At 41.3% G+C, this 17,773-nt stretch overlaps 1 protein-coding gene across 2 annotated transcripts in view; it reads right to left on the bottom strand.

Moving 5' to 3' along the window:
• The window catches only part of RHOBTB3 (Rho related BTB domain containing 3), a 60,775-nt gene that overhangs the window by 42,490 nt on the left and 512 nt on the right, over window positions 1-17,773 (bottom strand). For both annotated transcript variants that reach the window (XM_038765914.1, XM_038765915.1), the window contains exons 2-4: window positions 16,829-17,054; window positions 10,134-10,326; window positions 4,225-4,379 (exon numbers count right to left, since the gene is read on the bottom strand). In XM_038765914.1, the coding sequence (XP_038621842.1) occupies window positions 4,225-4,379; window positions 10,134-10,326; window positions 16,829-17,054 (574 nt within the window). The remainder of the gene's footprint in view (window positions 1-4,224; window positions 4,380-10,133; window positions 10,327-16,828; window positions 17,055-17,773) is intronic.

Genomic DNA, 17,773 nt, shown 5'->3' with positions numbered 1-17,773 from the left:
GTATTTGTTAAGCACTTTCTAAGTGCTAGGCACTGTACTAAGTGCTGGGGTAGAAACAAGCTAATCAGATTGGACATGGACCCTGTCCCATATGGGTCTTACAGTCTTAATCCCCATTTTAAAGCTGAGGTAACTGAAGAACAGAGAAGTGAAGTGACTTGCCCAAGGTCACACAGCAAATGGCTGAGCCGGGATTAAAACCCAGGTCTTTATGACACCCAGGCCCATGCTCTATACACTAGCCCACACTGCTTCTTGCTATATATAGCTGTTCTTTGGGTTCAAAGACAATGTTACTAACAGCAAGATTTTTATTCGTGGAGGGAAATGTAGATAGTAAAACCAATATGTAAATGACAATTCCTTCTCTTTTGTGCACTTGTAAAGATGGCCTAATGAGGCACATTTGTGAACCACACAGCACCTGGGGCTGTTTTTGCCTCTTCCTCTTGGTGTCATAACCTTCCCATAACCTCTGTTCCAGGGCGGTCACCTTTTCCATTTCTGATTCCTGCAAGTCAGGCTGTCATATCTTCTGCTGCCATTTCCCAATTGCCTATGGCTACTCTAGACTGTGAACCCTTTGTTGGGTAGGGACCGTCTCTATATGTTGCCAATTTGTACTACCCAAGCACTTAGTACAGTGCTCTGCACACAGTAAGCGCTCAATAAAAACGATTGAATGAATGAATGAATGACACATCACTTGAGTTCGTGCTTTACTGAACTTTTAGCCCCATTTATTTTGTCCACCTTGCTTACAGTTAATCTCATTTCAACTCTTCAATCAACTAGTGGTATTTACTGAGTGTTTACTATGAGCAGAGCACTGCACTAAGTGCTTGAGAGAGAAGCAGTGTAGTCTAGTGGAAAGATCATGGGACTGGGAGTCAGAAGACTTGGATTCTAATCCTGGCTCCACCCCTTGTCTGCTGTGTAACCTCGGGCAAATCACTTACCTTCTCTGAGCCTCGGTTCCCTCATCTGCAAAATGGGGATTCCCTGTTCTCCCTTCCACTTACACTGTGAGTCCCATGTAGGACCTGATTGTCTTGTATCTACCTCAGCACTTACTACAGTGCTCAGCACATAGTAAGCACTTAACAAATACCACAATTATTATAATTATTATTTTCATTATCATCATTACAATGCCCCTGCCCACAAGTAGCTTACAGTCTAGAGGGGGCAGATATTAAAATAAATTATGAATTTGTACATAAGTGCCATAAGGATGAGGATGGGGTGCATGTCGAGTGCCTAAAGAATGCAGATCCAAGTGCAGAAGTGATACAGAAGGGAGAAGGAGCAGAGAAAATGAGGGCTCAATTGGGGAAGGCCTCTTGGAGGAGATGTGATTTGAATAAATCTTTGAAAGTGGGGAGGTCTGTCGTACATGAAGAGGGGAGGGAGATCCAGGTCAGAGGGAGGATGTGTTGAGATGGATGAGATCGAGGTAAAGTGAGTAGGTTCGTTATAGAGCAGCAAAGTGTGCGGGCTGGACTGTGGTAAGAAATCAGCGAGTTAACGTAGGAGAGGGAGAGCTGATTGAGCGCTTTAAAGCACTTGTATGGGTTCCCTGATGTCATCAATCCTATTCATGGGACTCGCCCAGCAAAGGTATGTTGTAATGACCATTGCTTCAGGACTCGTGGTCTGACTGCATTCCAACCTCATTGTTTCTGACCCTGGTAGCTATTTGATATTAAGCATTACCCTGGTGGCATTAATGGAAATGCTCTAGAAGTTAAATGGGGTGTTTGAGGAAGTTCAGATCTCTATTGCTAGTGAAGACCTAGCCAGAATCTTTTTGGATCAACTGCTGAAGAACACTGTTTAGCTCGTTTGGGGCAGGGAATGTCTACCAATTCTGCCAATCAATCAATCAGTCAACTAATCAGGGGTATTAACTAATTGCTTAATGTGGGCAGAACATTGTACTAAACTTTCTAGACTGTAAGCTCATTGTGTCTACCACTTTTGTTGAGCTCTCCCAAACACTTAGTTCAGTGCTCCACACAGTAAGCCCTCAGTAAATAACACTGATTAACCACTGATTAACCATGCGCTCCCACGTTGCTTCTCTACAACGCCACGCTGCTTCTCTAGGATTTACCATCTTCAAGCACTGTACTAAGCACTGGGCTATATATATAAGATGATCAGGTCAGATAAGTTCTGTCCAACATACAGCTCACAGCCTAAGATGGAGGGGGAACAGGTATTGAATCCCCATTTTATTGAAGAGGAAATTGAGGCACAAAGATGCTAAGTCACTTGTCCAAGGTCATATGGCAGGCAAGTGGTGAAACCAGAATTGGAACACAGGGGCTCAGACTCCCAAGCCTGTGCTGTTTCTATCAGGCCAGCTGCACATCAATTTAGTCCCAGTCCATATATCATTATTCCAGAGGCCTGTACCCTGGAATCTTCTGATCTTGTCTCAATTTTAACACATGTCTCAACTACCCAACTCCCTCCCCTTGCCCTAACCACATCTTCCATCTATGGGTTAATTTGCTTTTCCTTCCCAGCCATCTGATTTCCTGCATCAAAAACAATCTTCCTTTATCTGATTGCTTTCCTAACTGGCTTTTTTCTTTTCTTCCTCTCCAACCCCTACTTCTTTGGGAAAGGTTTCCCTTATCTTGATACCACCCACTTCACTCCTGATAAGTGAAGAAGAGCAGGCACTGGAAAATAAAACATAAACCAAGCAACTGGATGCCGATTACTTCTCATTAGTGCTAAGTAATCACGTTAAAACAACTGGTTCGGATGATGCTGGCAGAAACTCCATAATAAAACTTCAGGGCACACTTAAGGAGTCACACTGGCATGCTTTCACACACAAACTGAAATCCATTGTATTAATGAGGCCCAGGACAAATTCGAGATTTAGTTCCAAAGAGAAATACCCAAAATCATATGGGTAGAGGTTTTGGAAAGGCCTGATCCTGAGCACCACACCACTGGTTCGGTTATGGAAACATGGCCTTATAATGGTGAAAAAGAATAATAATAATAAAAATAGTAATATTTGTAAAGCACTTACTGAATGCCAGGCACTGTTCTAAAGTTCTGGGGTGGATACAAGCAAATCGGGTTGGACACAGTACCTGTCCCAAGTGGGGCTCACAGTCTCAATCCCCATTTTACAGATGAGGTAACTGAAGCACAGAGAAGTGAAGTGATTCGTCCAAGGTCACACAGAAAACAAGTGGTGGAGCCGTGATTAGAACCCATAACCTTCTGACTTTCAGGCCCATGCTCTATCCACTCCGCCAATAAGACCCAAGAAGGAATTTAATGCCTTACAATTCAGAGCAACTTGTAAAAACAACAGAAAGAGATTTGCCTAAAGAGAAAATGAAACAGTTGTCTCATTCCATCTTGATAGAAGACCACTCCTAATCATTCGCTTCTGTTTTTGAGCTTTGAGCCCAATTTTTTCCCCCAGTGCAGGAAAAAAAGGCTGGTAAAAACTGCAGAGAAAAAAAATCCCATCTCTCTGAATCTTTACATGAGAGAGAGCATGAGGGAGAGAGCATGTCTCTGGAGAAGCAGCCTGGCCTACTGAAAAGAGACAGACTTGGGAGTCAGAGGACTTGGGTTCGAATTCTGGCTCCACTACTTGCCTGCTGTGTAACCTTGGCCAAGCCACTTAATTTCTCTGTGCCTCTGTTTCCCCATCTGTAAAATGGGGATTCAACACATGTTCTCCTTCCTACTTTGACTATGACCCCATGTTGGGCAGGGACTGTGTCTGACCTGATTATCTTGTCTCCAAACCAGCACTAAGTACAGTGCTTGGCACAGTGTAAGTGCTTGACAAATATCACACATACTACTATTTTTGTCCTTGAGGGCAAACCATTGGTGGGAGAAGCTTATTTGTACGGCAGAGTCAGAGAGTCCTGGCCTCAGACTCCAGGCACTTTGGGTGGGAGGTAACATACAGACATAGAGATTGCCATTCCTGCCTGGCAAATGGAAAATGACTTTCCAAGTTCAGTACAGAGGGAAGAGGCTGTAGGCGAGAAGTGCGGTCTTGGGAATTGGGTATGGCTGCATTTTGTCCTTAGCTCCGAGCAGTTATGTCCTCGGAAATTCTGATGAGAGAACTATGCTAAAATTAAAATTTTAGTTTGTCGTCGGGAAAAATGGTTATCTCAAAAAGCTGAAGTATGGCTTAGTCACCATATAATAGAATCTTTCACTTACCACTCCTCCAAAATATTTTCCTACATAGAAGTCATTGAGGCTGTGCAGTTCAAGGTAAGTAGCTCCAAGATCTTTAGCCAGCTGGATTCCTTCAGAAGCAGTGACACAGGTACCTCTATCAGAGGTACACAACGGGCAAGTACAAGGTAATTCTTCTGAGGAAATAAATTTGAATTCTATAAGACATTTGCAATCAACAGATAAAAAAGCACCGATAGCACCCCCCCCCCAAAAAAAATCAGTGGATTCAGATATCAGCCATTATGAAATCAAAAACTGAGCACTCACCAGCTTCATCTGAATGCCTTAGGCAGTAAAATTCAATAACATCAATATCTGCGGCACCCAGCATAAAACTTGTCAATGATGCAGGTAAATCATGACCCAAGATAAACAAAGATTAATAGAGAGAAAAATAAGCTGATGTTTAGAAAACTAAAGACTCAATCTGAAGAATCAATATGCCAAGAAAAGCTCATTCAGCTGCTCAGAGCTTCTGCCTTAATCTTTAGAAAGAAAGGCACTACAGTGAGAGCATTTCCGATCATTAGTGTATCCGTCTGCCTAATGAGAATTATGAAGTCCAAAAAATGTGACTTTTTTTTTTTACCAGCAGGCAACAGGACTCAATAATTCTGGCTTCATTCAGGGAACATGTCTACTAACTCTGTTGTACCATAGTCTCCCAAGCACTTAGTACAGTGTTCTGGACACAGTGAACTCTCAATAACTACTGATTGATTCGATAGCATCAAAAATTAGAATGACTAGTAAACAGATATTAATTAAATCTTTGTAACTACTTAAACCACTAATCAATCAATGGTATTGGGCATACAGTGTGCATAATTCTGTACTAAGCGCTTGGAATAGAATAGAGATATAATAGAGTTGGAAGACATGCTTCCTGACACTAATGGAGATGCTTAATTTACACATTTTCCTCCAATACTTTCTACATATAGAATAATTATAGGACACAACTGTGTTTGATTTTAAAATTGTATTCCTATAAGACAGGATCAATTTGGTAGTCCTGACAATTTTAGGCATTTTTGTCAAAACTAGGTAAAGTCAACTAAAATGACAGAGTGAATCTACATAATCCCCCAAATCTCTCTTTATTAATTTCAAATTTACTAATTATTTAGCAGTAACTTCCATTGTTAATAAATACCAACAACTGACTGATTGAGAGTGTTTTTGTCATTTATGACTAGAAAAGTACCTAACTATACTGCATCCTATCATTTTGAATTGCAATAAAGTGACAATTACCTGATATTATCATTAAAGCAAAATTATGAAGAAAAGATACAAAGTAGAGACGGTCTAATAATCGCAAAAAAGTTGCGGGGAATTTAAGACCTCAGCTTTTTCGTCTTTTATCTAATCATCTGCACAATGCTTTCAACAGCCCTGCTGTGGCATAGTGATAAGAGGCCGGCTCTGGAAATCAGAAGACTTTGATTTCTCTGGCCTGGCAGTCCCTCCTCCTTCACATTCACTCCGCCTCAAAGCATTTATGTATATATCTTTATATTTTTGTTATTGCCCGTATCTGTGATTCATTTTAATGTCTATCGTCCCCTCTAAATGTACCTTGTGGGCAGGGATCATGTCTATCAATCAGTAAATGGTATTTGTTGAGCTCTTACTGTGTGAAAAGCACTGTAGTAAATGCTTGGAAGAGTACAATACAATTGAGTTGGATAGACACGTTTCCTGCCCACAAGGAGCTCACAGTCTAGAGGAGGAGATTGGCATTAAAATAAATGAATAAATAACCACTATGTGCCTCTAAGTCCTACTCAAAAGCCTGGAGAGTTTCCATTACTTCACCAGTACTTCCAGCAGACAAGTGGCAGAGCCGGGATTAGAACACAGGTCCTTCTGACACCCAAGCCCATGGAAGTCTGCTAGGAATTAAGACTGTGGACCCCCTGTGGGACATGGACTATGTCCAGCCTGATTAGCTAGTATCTATCCCAGCGCTTAGAACAGTAGTTGGCACATAAGTGCTTAACAAACACTATCATTATTATTATCATTATTAACCCGAGAGATCAAGTGCTCTAAACTGTAAACTCATTCTAGACTGTAAGTTTATTGTGGGCAGGAAACGTGTTGACCAGTTCTGTTATACTCTACTCTCCCAAGGGCTTTGTATAGTGTACACATAGTACACACTCAATAAATATGATTGATTGATTGATTGATTGCTTTAAGTGTTACAGCCAGGGGTTGCTATTGCACAGCCTCAGCTCTTCATGCCTGGGTGATGGATCTAATTGACCACTCAAGCTGCTAATTCCAGCAGTCATTTGGACTTGCACCCACTGACACACACAGAGTAGGACCACCCAGAAGTGAGTCTGGATCCATTTCCAGTTCCAGCTGGGTCAGTCTGGGTTACTTCTGGTTCACTTGATGACTGAGACTGGGCCAGCTCCAGATTTCCAGCCCATCATGGCTTCTGGTACAGTGACTATCCACAGCTCCAAATGGTTTGGGCTTTTCTGTGGGCTGCATTTTAGCGAAATTGGTTGAAGACACGTTTTAAAGGAAGCTCTTTAGTCTTTCAGTCAAATGTTCACTATAACCCCTGAAGCCAAAACAATCCTCATTTGCCTCACTAGCTATGATCCATCTCTAATTCTCATACAACAGGAAGAGAAGAAATAAAAGTGCCCCTTCAGATCTTTCAACTCCTCAGATAGTTAGGTGGACTGTGTATGTTAGGAAAAGACATTTATCAGCGGGGACATACACGCTGATCTAGAGACATTCTCCAATCACGACGACAAATCCACTTTAATCCTAGAAAAATGTAGCCAGCTCTTCCCACTGATCAAAAATGGCTAAAAAAAAAAACCCAAAACCAATTATTCGGATGTGTTCAGTGAAGGGTTATGGACACTCAAGATCTGGACATGGTCCAAAATCACGCTTGCTTTTTTCTCCTTGCCATCAAAGATAAGACATGATCTGAATTTGTTTTTCCCAAATCAGATTAGATTTCAAACTAAAATTGAAATTTTTATGCATGTTAACCTATCTTGAATAACACTTTGGCATTTTACATTCTTTATAGGGTCTCCATAAACAGCCTCTTTGATTTGCTGAAGACAGAGCCCTCCTTATATTTACAAAGCTCTCCTTCTGTGGCCAGGATGGGGGTGGGTAGATTTCTAGATTCAGTGCCGAATGAATTGTGGGCGATAGCGCTTCAAGGGAAAATTGAATTAACCTTTCATAAAATATACAGAATATTTCTATAAGTATCTGTGATTTGAAAAAGACATTCATTCCAGATTGATGGACTGACTGATAAATCCCATTACTCAGAATCAGGGTTCCACTAAGCCAAGCAGGGGATTGAGACAATTATCTTCATAGTTTGGAACAGACCTTTGCCTGAGAATGATTCAGCCTTAGGGCTGGACTATACATCAAATACCCTAGGCCAGTAATGGATACTGCTTCCTTTCTGAAAGGCCTCTAGACAAGAAGATTCCACAATGCCCCTAAGAAATGAGTTCCACTGCTTATTGTCCCTCGTGCTCAGAAAGTTCTTTACACAGAGTTACAAAGCATTCCTGTGACAGCCGTTTAAACTCATTTCCTCCTCTGACCTAACTGAAGATGATTTTGTAACATCTTTGACCCTCGGTTTTCTCTTCTTCCAGCAAGTTAAATAATTCAAATTCCAATAATTTTTTATTTCTTGCAAAAATGTTCCCTGAACTGTCAATTTTTGGACTTGGCCTAGATATGTACCAAGTGGGTATGGGAGTGGGGAATTAGAAAGAAGACCGGTTCCAACCTGAGAAGCTTACACCTATCCCAGAGCTTAGTACAGTGCCTGGCACACAGTAAACATTTAAGAAATACCATTAAAAAACCTCTTTGGTAATGCTGCTTCTGGAACTCTAACAGCTGTTTGGTGGAGTCAGTTGGTGGAGTCAGAGGCTCAGAGACTCATTAAATAAACTTTCTCCTTCCCTCCACTTATCTTTTCTATTTGCTCTCTGGAGGTTGACTATTGACCGTTCTTTTAGTCCCCTTTCCATTTCTCCTCAGATTTGTAAATTAATTTAGTGCTTACCTCCCCCTCTAGACTGCAAACTCCTTGAGGGCAGGGTTCACGTCTACTAATTCCACTGTACTCTCCTAAACTCTTAGAACAGTGCTCTGCACACAGTAGGCACTCAAAAAATACCACTCACTGAGTGACCTTTTTTTTGCATTCTTTATCTATGTTTTTCACCTCCTCCATTAAAAAAAGGAGTGTTGCTCCTAGATGCCTTCCTATGGAAAACAGAGCCCTACCTATCACCTTTAATCATGGTTTCTAACTCTACGATCTTTATGGTTCTGACCTTTTTTTTAACGGTATTTGTTAATCACTTATTATGTGTCGAGTACTGTTCTAAGTGCTGGGGTAGATACAAGTTAATCAGGTTGGATACAAACCCTGTCCCACATGGGGCTCACAGTTTAAGGGGGAGGGAGAACAGGTACTGAATTCCCATTTTACAGATGAGGACACAGAGGCATAGAGAAGCTAAGTGACTCACCCAAGGTCACACAGCAGGCAAGCAGCAGAGGTGGGATTAGAACACCGGTCTTGACATCCAGGCCTGTACTCTTTCCACTAGGCCACACTGCTTCCCCAGTCCAAGTTCCCTGCATACATCTTAATTAAATTGTGGAGCCCAGAACTCTAGTCAATGACCAACCAGTGCTGAGTGTATTATTAATGCATCCCAGATTTTTCTTTGAAAATAACTGTGTTCCCTCATCGGTAGAGTGGAGATTCAAGACGTGTCTTCCTTCCCTTTAAGACTGGGAGCCCCTAGACCCAATCTGATTCCATCACTCTACCCCAGAGCACAGCACAAATGCTCAGCACCACCTTCACGTAGGACAGGTATTGGGCCAATCTCACAGTGCTTGGCGATGAGTAAGAGATGGACAAATACTACTGTTATCACTATTACCATGGCCTGGTCTCAATCACCTTGCCCCCTCCTACCTCACCTCGCCGCTCTGATACTGCAATCCAGCCCGCACACTTCACTCCTCTACTGCCATCCTACTCACTGTACCTCAATCTCCTCTATCTCACCGCCGACCACTCGCCCACAGTCTGCTTCTGGACTGGAATTCCCTCCCTGTTGATATCTGACAGTCACTCTCCCCACCTTCAAAGCCTGATTGAAGACACATTCATTCAATCCTATTTATTGAGCACTTACTATGTGCAGAGCACTGTACTAAGTGCTTCATTGAGGCCTTCCCTAAGCCCTCATTTCCTCCTTTCCCACTCCCTTCTGAGTCACCTCGATTTGCTCCCTGTATTCATCACCCACCCTCAACCCTAGAGCATTTAAGTACATATCCATAATTTATTTATTTATATTAATGTTTGTCTCCCCCTCTAGACTGAAAGCTCATTGTGGGAAGGGAACATATCTACCATTGTACTCTCCCAAGTGCCAAGTATAGTGCTCTGCATGCAGTAAGTGCTCAATAAATACGACTGATTGATTGATTATGGTTTAGATTTCAGTTTGTGGTCCACTACCCCACTGTAGTGTTTTTTGAAATACTGTACTACTTGATTTTCTCACTCCTCCTCCTTTGAACCTCATTTTGTCTGGATTACCTGAGTAATGTAGCCATAACATTTATTTTCATGTCTTATTATTCATTAGAAAATAAGTAGAAGTTACTTTCATGAAAAAGTCTCATTTAATGTATTAGGCCTCATTGTTTTTCAGTAAGGGATATATTCCAAACAATTTTAAATTGCCCTTAAAAAAAACTGCACTGACAAGAATTGATACAAAGTACTAGTTCAAAGTAAAATTATGACTTTCTCTGATATGGGATATAATACCTACCGTTTTGTCTTACCCCAACAGCAGAAATTATTACTGGAACTGAGCAATGGCTTAATGCTTTTTTTATCACTGGAATATAGCTATCTTTTACTTCTTGAAATGATGACTTGTCATTTACAGAGTATTTAATTATGATGATGTCGGCTCCAACAATAAGATTTCGAGAAGTATACCAATCACTGTCAAAAATGTCCTAATGAAAATAAAAAGACCATTCCTTTAGTCCACTGGCAAAAAAACTGATTTACACCTTATTATGAAAGACATTTTTTTCCAATTGATAATTTAACTTTCTTGCTGTATTTAATTAGCAGGCCACATGCCAAAGGTTCATTTGTTTTAACTGAAAAGGGGCAGGGATTAAAGGCACTTGAATTCTCCAGTTTCTCTGAAAATCAATCCGTCATATTTACAATCAATCCGTCATATTTATTGAGTGCTTACTCTGTGCAGAACACTGTACTAAGCACTTGGAAGAGTTCGCTATAACAGATTTGGTAGCTACATTCCCTGAAAATGTATTTTCCTGCCTGGAAAATTGTGCACCAACATGAAAGTAGGCCTTGGTAGATCTTGGAAGTCTGAGGAGAATAGGAGACTAAATCCTTAGCACTTGAATTTAAAAATAAGCACTCTGCAACAATATGCTTTGTCTCTTTAGTCACTTAATAATTCCAAAAATGTATAACTATAGCAGCAGTTACTGCATCACTGGTTTAAGGGCTTGAGTTGTGATGTATCTCATGTGACCCAGTTAAATTCTATAGGACATTACTGTGGGCTTCTACACGGACATTTTGCTGCATGCTTTCTTTGTGAAGTTTTCTTTGCCAGTACCCATAGTTATGGAATTTAGACATTCTTTCCAGCTTTGGCACTTTCTGCGGTGCTCAGGGAAAAATCTGCACAAAAGATGCTGTGTAGTCACTGGTTAGGAAGCATACAGAAGCATCTGCAATTCCTAGACTTTAGCCACATAAATTATAAAAGCACCAGAGCAATTCTCCTTCACTGTTTTGAAAGCCGTGGATGAGGAGGATACAAGGAACTGGATTCACAAAATTGATATAATGCAGCAATGCTCATGACCAATATTTACAGTGCAAAGTCTAAAGTGCATGAAGTTTGCCACCAAATACTGTAGGTCAAAGTCGAACACTTGGCAAATCCATCTTACACATTGTTTCAGCACAGAGGGTCACTGTGGACTGTGGCCAAACCAATAGGTTTACCTCAACAATTCCTTTTTCCCCTACTTGGCAAAATTTCACGCTTCTTCCAGGAGACTTTTGGGACGGCTCTACTGTTCAGAAAAGTAGGAAATAGGACAGAGGGTTAAAGAGCTGGCTTTGAAAAAATGGGCTAAATGTGGTGGGTGATGAAAACTTCTATTTTGAAACCTAAATCCAGAAGAGAAGAATAGTGTGGAGGCGGGCTGTCAATAAGAAGTAGTGCTAGAGGTAGGGTGTTCAGTGTTCTTGCCCAGAGCTATCTGCTATTCAGAACTGCCCCCACCCACCTCCCCAATCTCAAAAAAACCAAATGATTCTTCTTTTCCTTCTAACTCTACAGAGCACTGCCCTAACCCTATAAACTGTCGGGCCGATCAGCAAACAAGCTGCAGCTTTCGACAGCAGGTGAGAAAATAAAGAGGCATCATAGAAATCTGAACAGCATGGAGAGAGTCAAGAGCAGACAACTATTGAGGAAGTTAACAATAAGAAAAAGGAAAAAGCGTTCTGGGTCTGAGAGGTCAGCAGACAATGGAGAGAGGCAATACAAGCTGCAGGAAGGAAAGCCAGCAGAGAGGGACAAAGTACAGTCAAGGTTATGAAAGCGCCCATGCTCGGCTCAGCCAATATTTTCCAATTCTGACCCACAAGACCCTCAGTGTTCTAACTTGGGATATGTTTGAACATTAGCATAATATACCACTGAAGTAGGCAGGAGACAAAAATGAGAGAGTCGTTAAACGAGATGTTAAATTATGTATTTACCCACGTTTCAAAAAGGGAATGGAGCTGCTTAAACCCAAAGAGAGGGATGGCAAGTAAACATCAATCTGGATCGAGAAAATGATTCAAAAACACATAGCCCTTAAAGAGATGTAAGTAGGAATATGAGTGAAAACCGGGAAAACAGTTCACTATACTTGGGACTAAAGCAAGATTCCTAAACTGATTTTCACTTGTGATGCAAGTCATTCGTTCATCCATTCATTCAATCATATTTATTGAGTGCTTACTGTGTGCAGAGCACTGGACTAAGCACCTGGAAAGTACAAAACGGCAAAAAGGGGAAACAAATCCCCACTCACATGGGCTCACTCTTAAACCTTTTTAGAGGGGAATGGTGAATGCATTAGCTCACTGCTACTGAGAAGCAGCTGTGGCCTAATGGATAGAGTGTGGGCCTGGGAGTCAAAGGACCTGGGTTCTAATCCTGCCCTTGCCACTTGTCTGCACTGTGACCTTGGTCAAATCACTTAACTTTTTTGTGCTCCACTATCCTCATCTATAAAGTGGGGATGAAGACTGTGAATCCCATTTAAGACATGGACTGTGTCCAACCTGATTAGCTTGTGTCTATTCCAGTGCTTAGTACAGTGCCTGGCACAAAGTAACAAATATAATTTTTAAAAAAGTAGAGATTTTTAAATGAGAGCAACACACAACCAAGGAAATATAAAATGCACAATAAAAGTTTAATGTGTGATAGAAATTTACTCTAAGTGGATCCAGTGGTAAACAGGCATGGATCTGAAAAAACTTTGGAGATCTTGGGAAGAGTTCTAATAAAGTATGATATTGTTTTAATAATTCAAAAATCCAATATGAAGTTATTTTAAAAGTAATTCTAACAGTTTGCTACACCTCACTATTAGCATTATTAGAATTTACTAACAGCTGGCAGTTCATGGTAGCATAAACTACTAAATAAAGATGTTTCTTAGGGTGTCACAATTAATCTGCCAGTCAATGCTAAGTGCTCAAGCGCTTTAAGATTCTGATTTAAAGTGAAGCTTCATTTAGAATTATTGTCGTAACCTACTGATTATAACACTGTATTTAGAGTTTAATTCAACATTTTGCATATAAATCTCTTCATTTTACCCAGTTGTTTTAGCTCTAACTAAATTATTATGTTCTCAATCTGACATTCCCCTGGGGTTTCTTTAAAAGATGGTTTTAAGTGCTTTAAAACTTCCTTTCTGAAGAAACATAATTCTGTCCACTTCAGGTGCTTGTTTATACTAGATGGGTGAAAATATCTTGAATTTTTAACAAAATGTAGACAAATAATTAAGATTTAGTAGGCCACTAGAAACTACTGTTTCTAGTTGTAAAAGCCAAGTGCAAAATGCTACAATAGATAGATGTGTAAATCCCACCCCCTTCTATGGAAATCGTGAACATTTAAAGATAATTTTTTTTGATATTTTCCAAATGTGTATTCCATAGTGACGTCAGATGGTAAGTGCATGAACATACTTAACTTTGATGTCTCTGACTATCTTGGTTTCATGAAGGAAAAAGTCACTTTACGTACAATGTTGGGACATGAAGACTGTGAGCCCCACGTGGGACCACCTGATCGCCTCGTAACCTCCCCAGCGCTTAGAACATAGTAAGCGCTTAATGAATGGCATCATTATTATTGTTATTATGGCTGCCAATTCAAGTCCCTTCACTGTGTCGAGGGACAGGCCGATGGTAGAGAAGGGAGTTGGGCGGCGGAGGAGGACGTGTGGACTGCACCGTCGGAGCTTAGCTCTGGTCCCTGACTCACCCCAAGCGCTTAGTCCAGTGCTCTGCACACAGTAAGCGCTCAATAAATACGATTGAATGAATGAATGAATGAGTGAATATGGCTAGAACAGCAGTATTAAGTGTTTAAAAGGGTACAGGCCGTGCCAGCCTAGGAGTCCACAGTCCAACGAGAGAAACAAAATGAATTCACCTGTATATATGTTTGTACACATGTATTACTCTATTTATTCATTTTACTTGTACATATCTGTTCTATTTATTTTATTTTGTTAGTATGTTTGGTTTTGTTCTCTGTCTCCCCCTTTTAGACTGTGAGCCCACTGGTGGGTAGGGACTGTCTCCATATGTTGCCAATTTGTACTTCCCAAGCGCTTAGTACAGTGCTCTGCACATAGTAAGCGCTCAATAAATACGATTGATGATTGATGATGACATGGACTTTCATTACTGTTTGGTCCCTGATGACTTACCAAATTACACTTATGACCAGACAAACAGAATTAATGTAATAAAACAAAGCTAACGTTTAAAACACATATTTCTTTATGTGAGCCTACAATAATTTCTATCTATGGAATACTGTGTACTGACATCGTTTCCTAAAAATGACCTAAAGTATTTTTACAAAACCAACAGAGGAAATGCAGTACATACTTGAATCCTTTCGGAAATTGCCTTCACTTTTTTTTCGGGGGGGGGGGGGGGGCGGTGGCCCTGTAATAAATCTGTGCTCATGTCATCATCATCACCAATCGTATTTATTGAGCGCTTACTGTGTGCAGAGCACTGTACTAAGCGCTTGGGAAGCACAAATTGGCAACATATAGAGACAGTCCCTACCCAACAGTGGGCTCACAGTCTAAAATGTCATGATAAGTGTGTTTATATGTGGTAGTCTGAAAAAACGTCTAATTTTTTCAACCAATTTTTGTGATAGAATAATATGAACTTCAAAGCAAGCAGGAGCACTTGCTTCGTACGCTACTTGAAGATCTTCAGTGTGTGTACAAGCTTTGATTTGAAGCACTGTTAAGTTAAATCCACAACAAAGACGAAAGGGAAAAATGAATATAAGACCTCTTTTCTAATTCCATCTGTGTTGTTAGGTTGTTTCTTGCTTTCATATGTCTGTTGTCTGTATTAGCAGGAAGCTTCTTCAAGCAGGATCTTAAAGAGTCTGGTGATCATTCTACATTGCTTAAGCACAGATGGGTACCTAATAGCTGAGATGAACAATGCCAGTTATCATTATCATTGAGGTTGGAGTGTCACCCTTTGCCTTGAAATGTCTTACATTTGGATGACATTTTCCTTTAGTCATTTAATGCAGATTTCTCTGCAGTTTCTTTCAATTAAACAAAATATACATTGATGCCTCATCAAAAAAAAGAAACTGTGCTTATAAAATTACTAACTGCATGCCGCAAAGAGGCCTCACTGATAGCTTCTGGCTCCTTTATCTTGAGCCGTTCCAGTTTTATAACATATACTAATCCCTTCAAAAGAGGGTGCTCATTTCTAATATTGTGGTTATCTAGTTCAACAAAGAATACTTATACGTTTGTTCTTTAGAAATCTCCCCAATTCTCATTTTCAGGACTTTCCTAGCTTTGGATGTAAGAATTTTTCCAACCCAGATACTGTCTTTTTTTGTTTAGGGTGAATCCAATCTGTAATTCTGTATGCTTAGAGGGTCCTATTAAAATGAAATAAATTTGAAAAATCAAAGTAATCATCAAAAATTGAATTCTGGAATATCCAGAAAAGTTGTGTACCACTTTTCACTATTATTAAAAATTTCACTACGCATATATAGATATAAATTACCAACCAACTATGCTGGCACACACACGTACACATACACACTCTCTCCCTCTTCCTCTCTCCACCCTAGGTTTTTTTCATTAAATTTTGTCTCTTTCCCAAACATCCCATCGTGAAATTAGGAAGATGCATTTACTGCAATCTACTAAAAATTACCCAATCAATGTTGGTTTTACTTAAAAATTATCATCAAAATTGATGGATTCAACTGCCTGGTTTCTGAGTTCAAAAAACCTAAAAGGCAGATAGTACAGCGAACTGAACTGCTAGATTAAAACATTATAGATGAAATATTTACCTCAAAATGAAATCTCTCCATATTCAAAACTGAAATATTAGTAAACCTGGGTTGCATTTTTAATGCCTCTCATGATGACGATGAAGCCTGCATACTTAAATTCTTCTCTTGTCTTTTCATTTAGTTTCTGAACTCTCCCACAAAGATTTTTTTCCCTAGGTTACCACACAGCTCATCATCCAGGGGAAAAAAAAATCTCATCTTCTTACAGGTGCCCCACAGCCACATCGCACAATGACAGGGGGTTTCACCATTAGCAGCCACCTGTCTAAGTATAGTACTGACATATTGCTAGCATTTTTATACTACCTCTTGCCTTCAAAAAAAGACGTGTAGCCTAGTGGATAGAGCACGGGCCTGGGATTCAGAAGGACCTGGGTTCTAATTCCGGCTCTGCCACTTGTTTGCTGTGTGACCTTGGGCAAGCCACTTCACTTCTCTGTGCCTCAGTTACCTCATCTGTAAAATGGGGATGAAGACGGTGAGACGGTGAGCCCCATGTGGGACACAGGCTGTGTCCAACCTGATTAGCTTGTATCATTCCCAGCGCTTACAACAGTGCCCGGCACACAGTAAGCCCTTAACAAATATCATGAAAGAGAGTCTTAATCTGACGGGGGTTTTGTTTTTGATTAGTTTGTTTTCTCACCGTAAGGAATCACTCTGGAATTTCCAAAAACAAAAAAAGGGTTGTTGTTTTTTTTGATCCTTTCTAAATTCTGTGGCTAGATCAAATAAAATGGAGGCTAAAAAGCATCTTCGCCCGGACTTTAGAAGTAGATAAAGCCACCGCTGTCTCTTACCCAGATGGGACAGTCGTGAACCACCAGTCTGACATTGCCAAATACGCAGGCTTGGTACTCGGTAAATACGGGATGCGTGACGGAGTTGGCGGGGTTCAGCAACAAGCTGCTCTCGGCCTCCGAGACGAGGGCGCTTCTCCCCAGATAGGTCCAGATGAGGCCTGCCCGGCGGGTGTCCTGCGGGAACCCTTCTCCCTCCTTTCCCAAGGCAACGATGTGGATGGACCTGTACACAAACAGACACACACAGAGGAGTGGATTTCTGCTGCTGCCCCTCTGCCCTTCCCAGGGTAGGGGATGGACGGATGAATGGATGGATGGATGGAGGGATGGACGTATGGACAGGTGGAGGGCGGGATGGATGGATGGATGGATGGATGGATGGAGGGATGGATGGAGGGATGGATGGATGGATGGATGGATGGATGGATGGAGGCGTGGATGGATGTATGGACGGGGGAGGGAGGAATGGATGGATGGAGAGAGGAATATCCATGGATGGATGGAGGGATGGATGGGAGGGGGGATGGATGGAGGGGAGGACAGACGGAGGGATGGATGGACGTATGAAGAGATGGAATGAGTGGACGGCTGGAGGGATGAATGGAGAGATGGACGGGCGGAGGATGGACATACAGAGGGGTGGATGGACGTATGGAGAGACAGACGGAGGGATGGGTGGATGGAGAGAGAGATGGATGGAGGGATGGATGAAGGGATAGATGGGCAGAGGGATGGATGGAGGGGTGGACAGATGGAAGGATGGATGAAGTATGGAAAGATGGAATGAGTGGACGACTGAAGGGATGGATGGAAGGATGGACAGATGGAGGGGTGGAAGGACGTATGGAGAGACGGAGGGAGGGATGGGTGGACGTATGGAGGGATGGAGGGAGGGATGGACGGGTGGGGGGATGGATGGAGGAGTGGACAGATGGAGGGAGG

This window comes from Tachyglossus aculeatus, chromosome 23 (genome assembly GCF_015852505.1).
Source record: "Tachyglossus aculeatus isolate mTacAcu1 chromosome 23, mTacAcu1.pri, whole genome shotgun sequence".
NCBI lineage: Eukaryota > Metazoa > Chordata > Mammalia > Monotremata > Tachyglossidae > Tachyglossus > Tachyglossus aculeatus.
This window is presented reverse-complemented; position numbering and strand designations above follow the sequence as displayed.